The 17,469-nt window shown below is 42.3% G+C and overlaps 1 protein-coding gene across 1 annotated transcript in view; it reads right to left on the reverse strand.

Moving 5' to 3' along the window:
• Nucleotides 1–17,469, reverse strand: part of KCNMA1 (potassium calcium-activated channel subfamily M alpha 1) — a 728,670-nt gene that overhangs the window by 34,312 nt on the left and 676,889 nt on the right. The window contains exon 22 of the mRNA XM_060126951.1: nucleotides 3,175–3,288. Coding sequence (XP_059982934.1) covers nucleotides 3,175–3,288 — 114 coding nt within the window. The remainder of the gene's footprint in view (nucleotides 1–3,174; nucleotides 3,289–17,469) is intronic.

Below are 17,469 nucleotides of genomic sequence, written 5' to 3' on the forward strand. Positions count from 1 at the left end.
CTGTTCACACTATGAAAATTCCCAGCTTCCCTCTTCCCCTCTCAGAAGCACGTAAGTAAGGCCTTGCTCAGGGATCCTGCCAGGGTCATGAGGTAGCTTTTCCTCTCCTCCCTTCATTTACCTAGAAGCATGCTGTGGGCCACAGTTTAGTCTTCCTGCTTTGTGAATGGGAAAATGTGAACCTGCGACAAGATGCAGAGCGACCTGGTTTTAAGTACCTGTAAGAGCTGAGGAGGGCGTGCACATGGACGCTGCCTAAAGGAAGTGTCGGTTACCTCTTCTCACGACGATGGGGAGGGTTTGGTAGACTTGACAGGTGACTGGAGAATGTCAGCCAGCTAGGGATTCGAGTCTTTGGGGAAGAACTCCAAGGCAGGAGCCAGGGTTCTGGGTTACCTAGTCTCAAAGGGCGAGCAGCCGGTGTTACCCGAAACCTATTTCACGGGACAGTAATTATGTGGGTGCTAAGAGGTGATGAAAACAGTCACCCCAAAATGTTTGTGATCAAAAACAACTGGGAAACAGGTTAAATAGCTTCAAACAGATTTCCTTCTTGTGGAACTTCTAGGAAGCCTGGACCCACTAACGTCAACTGGGACTCCCCAAGTGTGTGAAGACTGGAATACTATACAGTTTAAAAAACTTGTTTGACCTTGCACCATCTGTGTTTTTTAAAAGGCACTTTACTGGCCTAGTGTAATGCAGAAGACATCTCAGAACTTGTAGGTAAACAGTAAATATCTGTGGGGATAGGGGGAGGGGAGGTGGTCAGAGGATGATGATGGTCTGAGTGCTAAAGGCAGTATGACGAGTAGGAAAATTGGGCTTAAGGCAGAAGGTGAGGGTGATGTGAACACACGGAAGGTTCTCTGAGCTCATAAAAGAAATCTGGTGGTAGCTGAATACTTGAATTGTTGCCTCAGATTGGGGGCACCGCGCTCTTTCTTTTCTACTAGTCACAAATAAAGATGTCCCAGTTAGCTGGCAGCGCATGAATTCCAAATAGACAAAGAAATTCCTGGCAGTGGTGATACTGAAATGCTGCTGAGGTTTTCTGAGACAGAGATGTTTGGATGAATTTTCCCACCAGAAGTCTGGGCCACACAAGCTCCCTGGGTCCCTTACCAGCCTAAGGCTCTGAGAAGAGCAATCCAGAAGCCTACGCTTTTAGCCAACTTCTCTAAACATGAAAAAGACACCTGTCCTACTGTTGGAAACAGAAAATAGTGTGGCACTCCTTGACCTGAGTGAATTTGTCCTGATAAATAGCTACATCGACAATAATGCTGTGCTGAATGGTGGACAATTTATTCCTTTGTTTCCAGACACCTGGCAAGCAAGATTACTGTGTTAAAAGCCTGCTCTATTATTTTGAAATATATTTTGGAGCCAAGAAACTGGCATGTCCGTTTCAGTTGTGAGCTATTTGAAGGCAGATGATCCCTATCTCTCGATCTACCCTCCACCAAGCAGCACCTGCTTTCTCTATCTAGAAGATCAGCCGCCAGTCCTGAGACCTGCTGCCGATGGGTGCTTTTCATAGAGTTATTAACCAAGTCATGGGGAATCGGGGAAGAGCCTGACAAATGCCGTCACGACCACAGGCCTTCATCTTCTAGATGAGTCTGCTCCGAATCTCCTCCCAGAGAGGGCTCTGGGCCAGCGGAGTCGGGGTCAGAGTGCAGGGCTGGGCCTTGGTGGCTGCTAAGCTCATCCTTTGCATCCTTTCTTAAGACCTGGCTTTAATAAGCAAGGGTCCCCTATGAGCTGGCTGCGTTTATGGCTTCAGAACCAGAGCTTCTGAGAAAGGGCTGAGTAGGAAAAAAAAGGCAAATAAAGTCAGAATAAAGGAAAATAAACAGCTGGAGGGAAGGCACCGTCTTAGGTTTCTTATCTTAAAATTTTTATATTTCTCCCTTGACTTCCTCCGAGAGCTGTGAAGACATGTCAGTCAAACTGACAGTGTGCTCGAAAGAGGAATAGAAGGGAGAAGGTGGGAGGGGAGCAGGGGGACACATGGAAAAAAAAAAAGGCCCAAGCCAAAGAAAATGAATTAGAGCAAAGATGCTTTGGAAACAACTGCCAGGTCAGATGGGTGTGATCAAAGGTTTACTGATGCTGTGTGGGGAAAAAATCATTAAGGAAGGTTAGAACAAGACAGCCGATTCCAACCAGAGCCACAAATAAAACACATTCAAAGCAGTGCCATGGGGTAGCCTTTCCGTTACAGCCGGTGAAATAGAAAACAAGCTGATGATAGTTGGAAACACGAACCACAAAACAAAAGGAGATACTGATGTGAAAGAAAACAGTGCTTCTTACCCAGTTCAGTTATCATTAGAATGTGCGTCCCACTGTTTTTTTCCTGATTGACTGATACCAAAGGCAACTTGCCAGGTTTAGCTAATGGGATACAGCAGTTAAGGGTTGGGGAAAGGGAGTGGAGGAAAGTACAGAAAAAGAAAAGAGTGAGGGAATAACAGAGGAGACATTCTAAAGTAAAGGGACCCAGGACCACAGGTAGTTAGTGTTTATCTTCGGGGGAAGAGACCACGTAGCAGTTTTGCAAATTCACAAAGAGTAGCAGGGAGTGCCATGGCCAGGTTAAAAGCTGGATCCCACTGGCCAATGTTCATGGCCCTCAAAGCCCCATCATTTTTTGGACCAGAGCGGCAGTCAGTGAAAATGGCCTTTAGCTGAAAAGCTCAACTAGAATAGATGAAATGTAAAACTATCACATATTAGCCCAATGTTTCTATGCAGTTCTCACAATGGGGTTGGCTTAGACCTGAGGCTTTGTACCTCCAGGGAGGGACCTTCCACAGATGCTTCCAATGTGAATCACTGGAAAAAAATCCTTGGACCATACCTTTCCTCCCTTCCTCCCGCTTCCCTAATGTATGCCCCAATCTCAAACCCTTCATCTCATGCTCCTTTGAAAACAGTGACCAGCATAAGGAAACTATCTATTCACCTCAGAGGAAAGACAGATCAGTTTTCCCTTGGGTCATCTGTCATATTTCTACCCATACCCTTCTCCAATCTCCCCCCGAGACAAACCCCATTAGAGCCTACCACACTGAAAGAGCTAAGACTCAGGCCAACCTCCTTATATCCTGCATGGTTGGAAAAGAGGACCAAAAAAATCCACCCAAAGCTGACATTCACTCCTACCTAGTTCAGTGATGATGGGGATGTTGACCCCAGTTGTGATGGAGGGCTGACGTAACATCCCATGTACCGGGCTGTTATCCGGAGAGGATCTGTCCATTCCTGGAGGTGTGAACCCTAGTGGGAAGGAAAGAGAGGAAGAAGAAAAATCAGAAATGTGGAAAATTTGGAAATGATGAAAGTATAGTGTGTATACACAATAAAAAAGTAACATACGCATTATTTACAAGTCAAAAATTAGCACTCCCAGGATAAACTCTGATGAGCTGTTTTCCGAAGAGCAAAGTAGGAGACCATTATAAAAGATTCTAACCCACTTTGACAGTTCCCTGAAAACCAGTCTTTACACCAATTATTGATCTTACTCACAGATTTCTGTTCCCTTCTTCCTTCAGGCACACATGAGGATTGTACCTCTGTGCCTCCCTGAAGTTAGATATGACCACGTGACATAGGAAATGTCCTGGCCCATGAAAAGCAAACAGAACAACGCACATCATCACTTCTGGTACAAGTAATTTTTTTTTTTTTTAGATGTTGGGGGTAGGGGTTTATTAATTAATTTATTTATTTTTGCTGTGTTGGGTCTTCGTTTCTGTGCGAGGGCTTTCTCTAGTTGTGGCGAGCGGGGGCCCCTCTTTATCGCGGTGCGCGGGCCTCTCACTATCGCGGCCTCTCTTGTTGCGGAGCACAGGCTCCAGACGCGCAGGCTCAGTAGTTGTGGCTCACGGGCCTAGTCGCTCCGCGGCATGTGGGATCCTCCCAGACCAGGGCTCGAACCCGTGTCCCCTGCATTAGCAGGCAGACGCTCAACCACTGTGCCACCAGGGAAGCCCTGGTACAAGTATCTGACTTGCTATCTCTCTTCCCAGGCTGTGGCAACAGTGGGAACACAGGTTACTATGGAGATGAAGGCTGGGCAGCAGCCCTGGACAGTAGCCCAGACACACAAAGCATTCTGAGTGAAAAATCAATCTCTGTTGCTTTAAGCCACTGAGACTTGTTTTGTTGTCGTTTGTGGTGGTGGTGTTACCACAGCATAACCTAACCTATCCTGACTGTTACCTTAAACCAATTGATTACTTATTCTCTTGCCAGTGAGGGACTTAAACCTGGGCCTTTGACAGGGTTCTGGCCAAGGGGAAGCGGGAGGAAATTGGCCTGGGTGCTTGAGGAGATGTTTCCTTGCTCTTAAAAAATATCACATGGGAAGAGATTCTCTTTTGATCCACTGGACATTGCTTTTGTGCCTGTAGTGCCTGGAACTGTAGCAGCTGTCTTGTAACCAGGATGGGTGCCCAGTGAGGACAAAGCCAACTTAATGAATTGGCTGAAGTGAATGGTAAAAAGACTGAATGATAGGAAGAACTGTCCTTAGTGCCTGAATTAACCAGCCCTAGAATCAAAACCAGTTGATCTCAGGGTTTCTTACTACATGAGATTTTATACATTTATAAGTGAGATTATAATATAAAAGGTAGTAATGAGCTTTTATATATATTATACACATAATAATGAGATTATATATAATGTCTGTTTATGTATATTTATGTATTTTGTATTATGTATTAAATATTTATGTATATATATACACAATATATGTACAACTATATATTTTTTTATATATGCGTGTATTTATTTTCCTCCCTTTTGTTTAAGCCAAACTGAGGAGTTTTTTTTACTTGCAGCTGAAATCATCCTGACTGCTGCATATGCCACCTGCTTATAGTGGACCCTTGAACTTCCCAGTGTGCTTGACACAGACCCCATAAGGTAGATGTGGGCACAGTAAACTGGAGAGTAGCCTACTTGTTCTGACTTTTGCAGTTTGGGCTTCTTTGGGTCTCAGACCCAAATCTCAATATATATTAGAATGAGCTCGGCCCAACCATATTTTCAAGTTTAGGGAGGGTGAGAAAGCATCCCAGCTAGGTCAAATGGCTGCCTCTTCAAGGAGGTACATAGCCGTATAAACATGATACATTTATTTTCTTCATACATTCTTTTGGTGAAAATTAATTTTGCCATGTGGCAAGTGGCACCGCCAGCTCCACACTGGCCGCCATGCCCAATTGCCTTCCCCTTACAGAACAGGCAGACAGAAGTTCACGTTCTCTTTGTTTTCTCTTCTTTGCCCGTAGTGGATGGCGACCTGGGCTTATCAATGGATTAGGGAATTACAGATACAGTCACTTGCGAAGTTTCCAAGAACAACTTTCCGAAGACTGTGTGACCAGAGAGATTAGCGCCTCTCTCTGGTAATGCGGCAAGACTGGGTTGTTTCTGGCATGAAGGTATGTGGGAATCTTCATCTACCAGGAATGAAATGACAGGTGTTCATAATTGCCTGTTGCTTTGGAAGTACATCATGCATGAAATGCCAGAAAGATATCAACGAGTTTTCCTGTTTTCTGCTCTCCTGTGTATAAATTTCATCGGAGTGTCATATTTTCAGAAAGAAAAAAAAAGTTTTATTTACCGTTCACTCCCTGATTGCACTTAATTTTATTCTTTATACTGATACCCTGTGCACAGGCTAAGTAACTTTGAAGGACAGTATAGTGTCCATCTTTCTAAACTCTGGAATGTGTGTTTTTCAGCCAACCATGTAACCAAGAACACGCAATTGAAATGCTTGCTGTTTTCTTCCCCTAGAATAGTGAAGGGGGAAAACTAAACTGTTTTCATCAGAAGTTTCGTTCAAAAGCATGAAAAACTGCAAGTGACAGCTGTGTAGATTCAGTGGATGTGACGTTTTTGAATTTCTTCAACTTGACAAGTAAACACCTTAAATCGGTAATGCTATATGCATAATACATGGCTTGTATTTTGACATCCATCATCAAATGCTGACTTGAGAAAATACGGGTTTGTACGTCAAGGACTAGCACCCATAAAACAGGTAAAAATGCAGGTCACACGGTATTAGGAAAACAGTATTTCATTACAGAACCGGCAACAAACCAAAGCTTCCTTTTATTTTATCTTATTTAAAGATTCCATTTTCAGCCGTGAAAAGACTCAATTCCTTTGCATGAAACCTTCATTTAGAAATGACATGCTTGCCTCATAGGCCTCTTTCATTTTGCTTTCATATTCCATTTTCCCCTTCAGTCGCCAAGCCCGGTTCCATTAGCATCTGAAACTGACAAACTGTGGTGGATGTCCAAAGACATCTCTCCATTAAACGTCTTTCTCTCTCCTACACAGGACCCCAAGAACGAGGTGATTTTGTTGGAAAGAAAACCTCAGCCGTGATAATGTCACTTTTTATTTTGCTACTTTTATAGCCACACATTTTTATAAGCAAAGGCAAAGAGAACAGAAATAGATTTTATCTTATTTTTTGCCCTTCCTGAAGAGTTGTGTTAAAGAGGAACAGAATTTATTAGCATTGTTTCATTCTTAGAGATCCTATAATGGGAAACTTGTGGCTTGAAATGGCAGAGCAGACCCAGATTCCCGAAGTGGCCTTGGAAAGAAAAGAAAATCAGGCACCTTCCTTCCAAATAGAAGAGGCAATCCGGCCTTTGGTGCCATCGGACGGCATCTACCCCATTCACCACAGCGGCTGTTAATAAAGGGGCAGGTCTAAATGGCAACCAGGTCCCTAATGGTCTTGCTTCCCATCCCTTTGTTAGCTGCAGTGGGTACATCTTTGGTTGAATTTTAAGTCCCTCTACATAAAGCAGTGCTTCAGTTCTGCATGTGAAAGCGCTGGCACGTGGAATATCCTCCAGGGACCCTGATCTACAGCTAGAGGATAGTGAAACTGGGAAACGCTCCTTCCGTTAGTTGAACTAACACTCGGGAAGTTAATTTTAGAAACAACCACTTATTTTGCCAGAAGAGATGATGAAGAATGTTGGCATGGGAGAGATGGAATCAGAAGTTCTCAATCAGGAAAAGATTTAAGTTTAATTAACTACAACCCAAGCTCTTACCAAGATGGCCTCCTGGTTCTTTGGATGTATTCCCTTTCCCCTCTGTTGAGCATGGACATGGGAGGCAAGTTTTGGGCTAAAGATAACTTTAAAGACTACCTGAACTCCTTACACTGAAAAGCCCTCCCCATTTCAATCTTCAGGGGCAGATAGGATGGGCTTACTTTCCTTGTTCTACTCCTTTGGCATCAGGCAGAAATGGGCCCAACACTGCCCCCTGCCAAGCATGCTCACTCCATATGCTGCAGGAGAACTTTAGGTCAAAGACTGGGTTTTCTATTTCTTTAAACATCCCAGGTTGTCTACAAAATGCCTGGCCCACAGAGAAGAAATGGAGTGGAATAGCTAAGAGCATGTGCTTTGGAGTCAGATGTCTTAGGTTTAAATTCTGCCTCATCTACTTATAAGCCACATAACCATGAGCATAGCACAGACTCTCCAAACCTCTGTTTCTTTGTCTGTAAGCTGGAATTACCCACTATACAGGGCAGCTGTGAGAATAAAATGAAATGGTATATTTAAAACATTTAGTACAATGCCTGGTATGAAGAAAAATACTTTAAAATGTTGACTACCAACGTTAATATTTTACTCAGTACACAATAAATATTCTGGCTAGGAACAGCATCCACTGCCTCCCCCTTCCCTATGGATAAAGACCTGAGGTAGCTTTTGGTAGAGTTTTTTAAAAGAATTTTCACATAGAGAAAAATCCTGGAAAATTAATGGGAAGGCAATAGCAGTGTGGATATATTTTGGTAGAAATAATCAGGTCAATCCAGTGATAAAAATACAGCCTAAAATATTTAAGGACGGAGTATTTTGGATATTGGATGGCTAGGATTTTCTTTAGGTATGTTGAAAAACTGGTGTCCAGTCTTCACGAAAGAAAGGTTCTTAATGCCTTATAGCAACTGCAGACTCTCTGGAGTCTTCTGTTTTCTAGACCTAATTTCCCACTTCCTTTAATTATTTAAGGACACAATCTTTCTTCTGTTGTTTCTCGGGCTTTTGAAACGGTTTTCACCGCTCTCTATATTCTTTTCCAGAATTTGTGTTCTCAACCATCACCACTGTTGGGTTCAGCTGAACAAAATCTGTAGTCCCTGATTTTCTTTTTTATGATTGGTTATTCAATGGCAGGCAGCACTTGGCCTGTGTCAGGGAAGTTATTGGAAGGTTAAGTGACCTATAGTTAAATTTGACAAGGGCATTTCAGTTTGGATGGCTTCACATGAAAGAATTTAACACAAACACTTGACTTATTCCTAAGAAGTTCAAGGAGAAGAGGCTCGGGAATAACAAGATCACTAAGGTTTCATTTTTTAAAGTAATTCTTTTGGGCCCCTGCTGTGTGCATGCATACAGACGTAGCATCCAAGGAGCACCTGTGGTTACAAGCAAAGAGAGGCTGTGACTCAGATAAGATCTACCAGAGGGCATGGCTAGAAAAGGGTTCCAGGGTAATGTAGTTGTGAGTGCATTTGAAGATGAGAAAGACTCAATGTCATGGTCTTTGTGGAACTCAAAGCAAAGGCAGTGGTTGCGCAGTGGCGCAGTGGTTGAGAGTCCGCCTGCCGATGCAGGGGACACAGGTTCGTGCCCCGGTCCGGGAAGATCCCACATGCCGTGGAGCGACTGGGCCCGTGAGCCATGGCCGCTGAGCCTGTGCGTCCGGAGCCTGTGCTCTGCAACAGGAGAGGCCACAACAGTGAGAGGCCCGCGTACCGCCAAAAAAAAAAAAAAAAAAAAAAAGCAAAGGCAAGAATGTTCTGGATCTAGATTGACTAAGGTCATTTTGAGAATGAAGAAGTCAGGCTTAAGTAGAACCTTAAGCAAAAGGTAGCAAAATCCAACATTTACTGAGCGCTCAGCATGTACTAAAATCTGCGCATGTTTTAACTCTAGTTCATACAGCCATCCTAGGTAGATACTGCTATGTTACAGATGAGGAAATTGAAGCACAGCAGAGCTAAGCAACTTGACCCAGCGCATACATTTAGGAATGAGCAGATCTAGATCTCAGTCCAGGTAAACTGGCTCCAGAGCCTCCTCTAGGTCACCATGGCATATTCCTTCTTATTACGTGCCAAAGCTGCGCTAAGGGTTGTTTCACGGGCCACCTCATTTATTCCTCATAACAACCCTGTAAGTACAGGAACTGCTAATATTACCATTTTGCAGATGAAGGAAATGAGATTCAGAGTCGTCAAATAACTTCCTCCAACGCCCCAGTTGGTAAGTGGCAGATCTGGGGGCTCCAGCCAGACAGTCTGACTTCAGAACCCAAGGATTACCGTGCTCCATGCTGCCTTGCCTCTGTGTGTGATGGTCTCTCTTTCTCATGTGCTGAGCTTGGCAGGCGAGTCTGAGGCCTGAGCCAGTCTCACTCTTTTATTGTTTCCGCTTTTAAACAATAGCAGATAACAGCTGGGACCCACTGTAGTTATGCTTAACTTGCCTTGGTATGGTAGCATGCACAACTCAGTACATATGATAAATGCTTTATTACAGTATTTTTCCGTGGGGGAAAACACAAAGTACTTTCTAAATCTCCCCTAGTTAAATCCCCAGGCTTTTCCAGGGAGAGAGGGAGATGGAAATTCTTATAAATCACCTCCCCTAAAATAGATGGAGAAATGAAGGTAAGTGCCTCTCCACACCCATAGATGTAACATAAAGGAATTGGTTCAAATGGTGGGGCAAATTGTCTTTTATTGTGTGCATATAAATGATGGTTAGAAATCCATATGCTACGTTAAACGAGAGAAATAAATTAGGCAGAGTCATCTAGGTTTGCTGAGACAGGTATTCAATATGAAGTTGTAAAAGGGAAAGATCACCGTTAAAAATGATCTATAAAGGCATGTTAAAATCAAGAGACACATCTCATATTACATCATCTAGGAGATGAATTAAATTTCCTGTTAACGCCAGGAAAAAAAAAAACCCAAAGCCAAATGTCAGATGAAGTGAAGATCAATAAAAATATTTTGATAAGTAAATGCAACAATGCTACTTAGCACATGATTGGCAACTGCTGAAACATAAATTATCCAAATTTCCCATTGCTGCTTATGGGAAAATTATGCAGATTAGAACTTGATTAGGCTTATATCATGAGACTCAATTTGGACTTTTAATCTATTAAGCTCCAATAAATGAGGCATCTGAATAGCTCCCCTGAGCAAGTACAGTAATAGCCACAGCAGTCGTTTTTTGCAGTATGTATTCCAACAAATTCTTCAGCAGCTGAAGTAGGGAAAATTCCAGGTACAGAAGCATGATTGCTTTCTAACTTGTAGGGGGAAAAATCCACGTGCCCAGGCTTGATTTGGGAAATAGATTTTTTAGAAAAGTCTGCAAGAGAAATCCGGCCAAGGGAAAACCTCAGTTGAACCTTGTAATAGTTATTCATAGTAGTTTTCAGTGGCTTTCCACGAAGCTGGAGTCCTGAGTCACGAGAGCCAGGAGCCGACCAGTGTTGACTCAATAAAAAATTATTCTTTATCAAGGCAGAAACTTCTCCTGACACTCCCCAGAAGCTACTCTAACTGAGCACTTTCCACTTAGGAGCTGGAAGTGGTGCCAGCCCCCGACAGGTTGCTGGAGGTCAAGGTCAATGCTGGGAAAGGCGGGGCAGGGAACACCCTTGCCAATTTCAACTGTGTTACCTGCTTTACTCCAGGTAACTCACGAGCTTGGAACTGATCACTGTTCTCTACCCAGAGCCTAAAGACAGAGCTTAGAAATTACATTAATAGACGGTTCTGAGAAACCTAAACTATACCATTTGGGTCTCTTTTTGCCTCTTTACCAATCACTTTGTTAGGGATGCAAGACCTTTGGAAATCTTCTAGTAATTACCTCCCTTTTACAGATGAAGAAACTGAGGCTCAGAGCAGCGAAGTTACTGTGTCTAAGGTTGCGGATCAGCTGGTGGCAGAGCCAGGCTAGTTGATTCTGTTGTTACGTGCTCCCCTTCAACCTCTTCTCTACATGAGGAGCCCATTCCCAGTGTTTGGTGGGGGGTAGGGGAGGGGGGCAACCCTGACTCCACAGGGCCAACAATATGGACCCCCATCATCCTGGACACATGGCTGGTTTAGAGATCCACTTGTCCTCCAAGCTGGGGCCAATCTGTGTTCTCCCCAAGACCTGATGAAATCGATGCTAAAGATGCTTTCAAAACCACAAGGATGTAAGTACGGGGCTGCTGGTGAGCATTTAGCTCACCAGGGGACAAATGAAAACAGGGCAAATGAATCAAGAAGTAGAGAATGAGACAGAGCTCTGACACCACTCAGGCTCCTGGGCTCAAATGTGCCTAACGCCAGAGACACCCCAGTTGTATGACTTCCCCTTTATTTAAGGCTTTGGGGTTGGATTTCTATCACTTGCAACCAAAATGCCCAAATAGTATAGTAACTGAGAAAAATCTCTGTTCTTTTCTTGGTAAAATGGCTTATGCATGTCTGAGTTTCTATTGAAACAAGTGACTATATCTTCATTCAAGGTTTCTTGTTCACTTCCAGTGACCAGGGACAAGACCTGGGTCAATTTCTTTATTTACAATAAGTAACACTGGTATTTTTAACAGTACTCTTTTCTAGAGACTGTATTTAATGAAAGCATTGGGAAGCTGCACAAGGTACTTCATCTTTTTTAGAGTTTCTGTTCTGGGTCTAAATTAAACCAAAGCAAACTAAACCAACCAACTAACAACCAATCAATCAACCTAAGTTCTCTATAGCTATTTGTCCATTAAGTTTCATAAGATATAGTCAGCACTTAGACAAGTCACACACACATGAAACAAATACAAGTCTCACACACATGAAACAAATATGTTTGCAAGAGTTGTCTCTCCAAGCAGACAGTCTCTTTCCTTAAAGTAAACTTAAAGAGCTTATGGTCCCTAAGTAAGAACCTGTCTCTCAGAGGGGTTGGTGTAAGGAAGGAAGGGGGGGAGGGAGGGAGAGAGGGAGGGAAAGAGGGAGGGAATAAGGAAGGGAGGGGGGAAGGGGAGGAGACTAGTTACAACTCAAACACAGTTAAGGCCACAGATTTGGAAAGAAACCTAATATTCACCTGGTCTAACCTCTTCATTTGTGCAAAAGCTCATGGTGTCAGGATGAATTTTCCACAACTTCTCAATTGCCTTTTACCCCCTCTGAATTCATCTTACAACTTAAAAATAAGACGTAATTTGGCGACACAGATTAAATGATTTAAAATTTGACATACCCTTTCACCTAAGCAATTTCACTTCTAAAAATACATGCACAGCCAACATTTCTTTATATGAAAAGATTTGGTTACAATGGTCTTCATTTGTAGTTATTAAGTAACAGTATTAAAATGAAAACAACCTGAACGTCCAGTTTTAGGAAACTGATTATGTTAAGTACGCATCCACTAAAAATAATGCAGAAAAACATTTCATGATATAGAAAAAACGGTCATGATACAATTTTATGGAAAAAACAGGTACACACTATTATGTATGATCCATTTTTGAGGGGTAAAATATTTATATCTGCAGAAACAAGACTAACGTTAACTTTCTTATGTCCGAATGCTAAGATTATAAGGAATTCATATGTGTCTTCTTTTTGTTTATACCTAGTTGCCAAATTTTCTAAAAGAAATATATTTCCTTTGTGCGAGAAGAAAATTTACCCAAATTATAAATGAATAAGAGAAAAGAGCCTGAAACCTCACAACTTCACGTCATCTTCATGGGTTGAGAACAGCTGATTGACACGGTGGAGGGACTCGCGCTGATGAGCTGTAACAACCCTAAAGGTCATTTTGACCTACGTGAATTTGGGGAAACTGATGCTCTGGGATAGAAGTGACCAAAAGTTACAGATTAAGGGGCTTTAGAAGAACAGAGCAAAACAGAGTTTTCAGGGTTCCCAGTTCTCTACCATTTCAACTTCCTACAATGTTGTAAGAGCCACTCAATCTCAGAGCAAAGGATGCTGAGAGCTTACATGGGTCCAAAGAGCCCATGGAAACCCACAATGCTCCGTGTATACAGCTGAGGGGAGGAGCAGTCAGAGCTGGTTTCCAGCACAGAAGGGTGGCATTTGCTGATTCCCATCCCTACTCTCACCAAGTCTTACCCACTTCAGATATGCTGTCCCCTCCCTTCTCCCCCAACTCAGTTCCCGCCCCTCCTTCACCACCTCCAGGAAGCCTGCCTTGACTAACTTTTCTCCCCCCCATGTAGTTACTTCACAAAGATATCTTTGCTGCACTTTTCCCTTCCCCTTTATTCACTATTTTAAACTGTAAGAATTACTACTGATTATGTACCAATTACTACCTAATGTTTAAATGTTTCTAAAGCATCTTTAATGTTCTCTTTTCTTTTCTTCATACCTGTTGGATTCTTCATTTCAATATGGCATGAACTACATCAGCCTTTCTTTTTACTACTATTACCACTTCTTAATTCCTGTCCTGGACCCTCCCTCTTTGCTGCCACCAGAGGCAAACAAAGGCTGTTTTGCCACTAATATAGAAACTTCTTCATGCTGGATCACATTTCCAGTAAACTAGAGGCATACTATGCCAGGGAAAAGGTAGAAGTACACATGGCAAGACAGCAATACGAACTGGATACTAATAAAACACACAGAAACCCTAATGCTGCCAAGACTATATACCATTTTGTTTCCATTACATCAATTTCTTCTCCCCCTTTTGTGAGCATTAATCAAAGAAATGCAAAGAGCTCATTAAAGTAATAGATAGACTGAAAATGTAACCACCTTTACATTATAAACAGTTTCTTTACGTTCTCAGTGTTATGGGCTTTGTTTTTCAGCATTTGTCATGTACTTCAAATGTCCTTTTACATTTAAAACACCAAATGCCAAATGGGCCCCAGTTGTTTGGTTTAGTACAAACCGATGGCCAGCGTAGCAAAAACCAGAGCTAGGAAATCACAAGCAAACTAAAACACCCATATCTTAAGTGCACAGAAAATTAAGTAGCTGTAAAAGATGGATTTGCCAAGTGGTCCAAGGCATTGCCCTGCAATTCAGGAAGAGCAGAATCCCGTCACTGACAGCTCTCAGCCAGCTGTCTCTGACAGGTTCTAGAGACAGGACGCCTGGACAGAGATAGTGGCTGACGTCCCAAACATTTGATGGTCTTTTAAAAGAAAGCACTGTAAATGTTTTCTTTGAAGTCTGAAAGGCTTTCCTGCATATATGATGCTGGCAGATGAACATGTAACTGGAATCTTGGATTTCGAGAGTCAGGCATTCCCCACACACATAGAACTTCACTAAAGAAGAGGCCGATTGGTGCTAGTTTGATTTTGAACATCTCTGTTTACACCATGATCAATATCCTCTGACCACATCCTGAAATGAGCCATAACATCGTGATTAAGAACAGGAATTCTGCAGCTAGACTGCCTGAGCTGAGTGCTGCCTCCTTCGGTTCCCAGTTTTATGATCTGGGGCGATGTACTTAAATTCTGTGTCTTAGTCGCCTCACCTATAAAATGGAAGAGTAATATGTCACGAAGATTAAATGAGTTAAATAATACAGATAAACTGCTTATAACAGTGCCTGGCACAAAGTAAGCCCTTTCTAAGTACTGACTCATTTTTGATGATGTCAATGATAGACTGGTAATGCTGACAGAAAAACAGAGAATCAAAAGACACGGGTTTTAGCTCCAGGTCATCCCCTAACTCCCCGCGACAATTTAGATTCAATGTCTTACCCAAACTTGGTTTGCCCATCTGTAAAACCGAGGCACATAAGGCAATGTCCCAAGGACTTCTGGCTCTCAGAAACGTGTCATCCTAATTCTGGGGCACTGTATATAATACTGGAATCATGGTAACTCTGGGTTTGATCACTCAATATTCAGGAATGCCCGCAGTCATTCCTGGGGTCATTTTTTTAAGAAGTGAAAGGCAGGAGCCCTCCCTTCCAGTATCACAGCACATAGTTCACATGAAAAAACACACCAGTGTAGGCATACAAGAGACACGCACTAAATGCACCGCACCACGACAACCATGCAAGCGTGCACATTACAGCTCTGAGCGTGAGACAATACCCTGTCTCAGGAGTAGTCCATAAGCCATAATCCTCCCTCCAGGAGCCCTCCATCCAATCCACTCGCTAACAGACAATCCAGTTTCATCTCCTGCCATGTGATCACCATCACGGCAACTGCTCTTGTCCTCAGTTTCTTCACCTGTAAAATGGGGATGACTCTAAAGTTCCTTTCAGCTCGAAAGTTTATGTCTCTTTTACAACTCTAAATTTTAATAATAAACTCATACAGAATAAGCTAGCAAGGAGAATCAAGAGGGCCTCTTTTCAGAGGCCCTCACAAGCTGTAGTGCAGCTCCTGCCTTTCAATTCTGTTTATACCTTTGCCTGGAGAATGAAATTTCAGCGCCCAAACCAATGAGAAGGATGTACTTTCTCCAAAGTTGCTATAATGGCCAAAAAGGCCATAAATAACAATTTATTAAACAAACAGTATGGGCAGAAGGAAGAGAAACTGCCACAATTAGGCCCCTGGGGCCTGCAGGCACGGTACATAACAGTGGGACTCGCTTATAATCTTGGCAATATGTTATCAGTTCCATTTTCTTGAAGTTATCTTCATAATCAAGATGCTATCCCAGCCATGGTGGGCTTTAGAACTATTTTTAATTTTAATTTAAAGAGCAATTAAAGAAAGACAATGGATATGCGGGATAATAAAGTAAGTGATTAGCAGCCTGCAAGTGACAGAGGCTTAACGATAATGTGGTTCTAGTCTCCAAAGGGCCTGTCGAGAGAAAGCCCTTTCCACATGTGGTTGTTCAGCTAATGTGTCTCAACCCACAATTACAACGTTGCTGACACCATTAACCAGTGAAACAACATCATTTCGGGAAATCCTTGTTGTCTCATTAAAATGGAAAGGGTCAGGTAATTTACCAGCGTTGTACGTCTAGTTTTGTTGTTGGTAATTAGCAAACGTTACCCAGCATGGACTCCCGCTGGGAGCTGGAGAAACTTTGTGAAATATTAAAGAGGAAAGTCTTTATATTTCCCTGGAAAACTGAAAAGAGGGGCAGTAATAGTCTCCCTGTCACTTATTTGCACTTAGGAAAAGGAAGGAGCAAGTTGGGACTCTTTAACTTAGAGAGAAATGTTCAGAATGCATTGGGAAGGCACTAACCAAACCAATAATACCCTGAATTGGGCTGTATACTGGCCAGCAGGGTCTGTGTCCCTGTTTCTGAAAGGGGGTGGGGAGGAAGGGAAAATTGCAAGCTACATCTTTATTGTTCTTACTTAAGTTCTCTGAATTAATCTCCTTGAAATAGAGGAAAGGGGCTATAAAAAGTTTTCTCTCTGGAACGCTTTAATGATTTAAATAAGCGCCAGAATTGTTTATTCAGAAAGTTATTTATATATAGCTTTAAATGTAGAGATGGAGGAAACATATCCCAGGGCCCTGACTTCCTGCCTCCTTGCTTCCTAATGAAAACCTCTACAGATATTGGAACCGAGACTCCCACCCGAAACGCCAGCCAACACTTGGTGTGTTGTCAGGAAGCAGAATGGTATCTTATTCCTTAAATGGAACTTTTGGAACATAAAACACATTCCAATAAACGTGAACATAAAATTATGAATTCATTAAACTACTTTGGTATCTTGAGCTATATATAATATTTATATTCTGACTACCGTAAAATATGCTTTAATATCTTCAGGCAACTATAAGGACTTAAATATTTATAAAATGGCTAAAGATAAAGTATGGCCCTCTTATTCCTACATACAGATGATGTGAGGCATGCAATCAAAGACAATAACACTCTCTGCCCATTCATCATCTTAAAGGAGCCGATCAACACGCCATCCCTCGTGTGCCATCTACATAAGAGTTGTTGCCGACACAGGCAACTCCAGAGGAGTCTGAGCCTTAAAAACTACCTAGAGTGCTATACTTCACAGAAAACAGGGCTTTCTGAAAATGCAGACAAAACGATAAATTTGCAGGCAAAACAGCTCTAAGAGGGGCTTCAAAGTACTGCTGGTATTTATCTCTGGGACATTTGGGAATGGTAAGCATTTTGATTTAATATTTCATAACACAGAGACATTGCTTCCTTGCATGGTATATAATTATTGCTCATAAAAAGGAGGGTTTAAAAAAATTCTTCAGTATCCTAAATATAAATAAATAAAAATAAGTACGTAAGAGACGCACCTGGGCTTCCTTTAGAAATGTGGAACAGCCTCATATAACCCAGTAAAAAGAAGGCCACTGTGAATTTATAATCACCTGAGGACCTATTAAAAGTAGGTT

Source organism: Lagenorhynchus albirostris, chromosome 16 (genome assembly GCF_949774975.1).
Source record: "Lagenorhynchus albirostris chromosome 16, mLagAlb1.1, whole genome shotgun sequence".
In the NCBI taxonomy this organism is placed as follows: Eukaryota; Metazoa; Chordata; class Mammalia; order Artiodactyla; family Delphinidae; genus Lagenorhynchus; species Lagenorhynchus albirostris.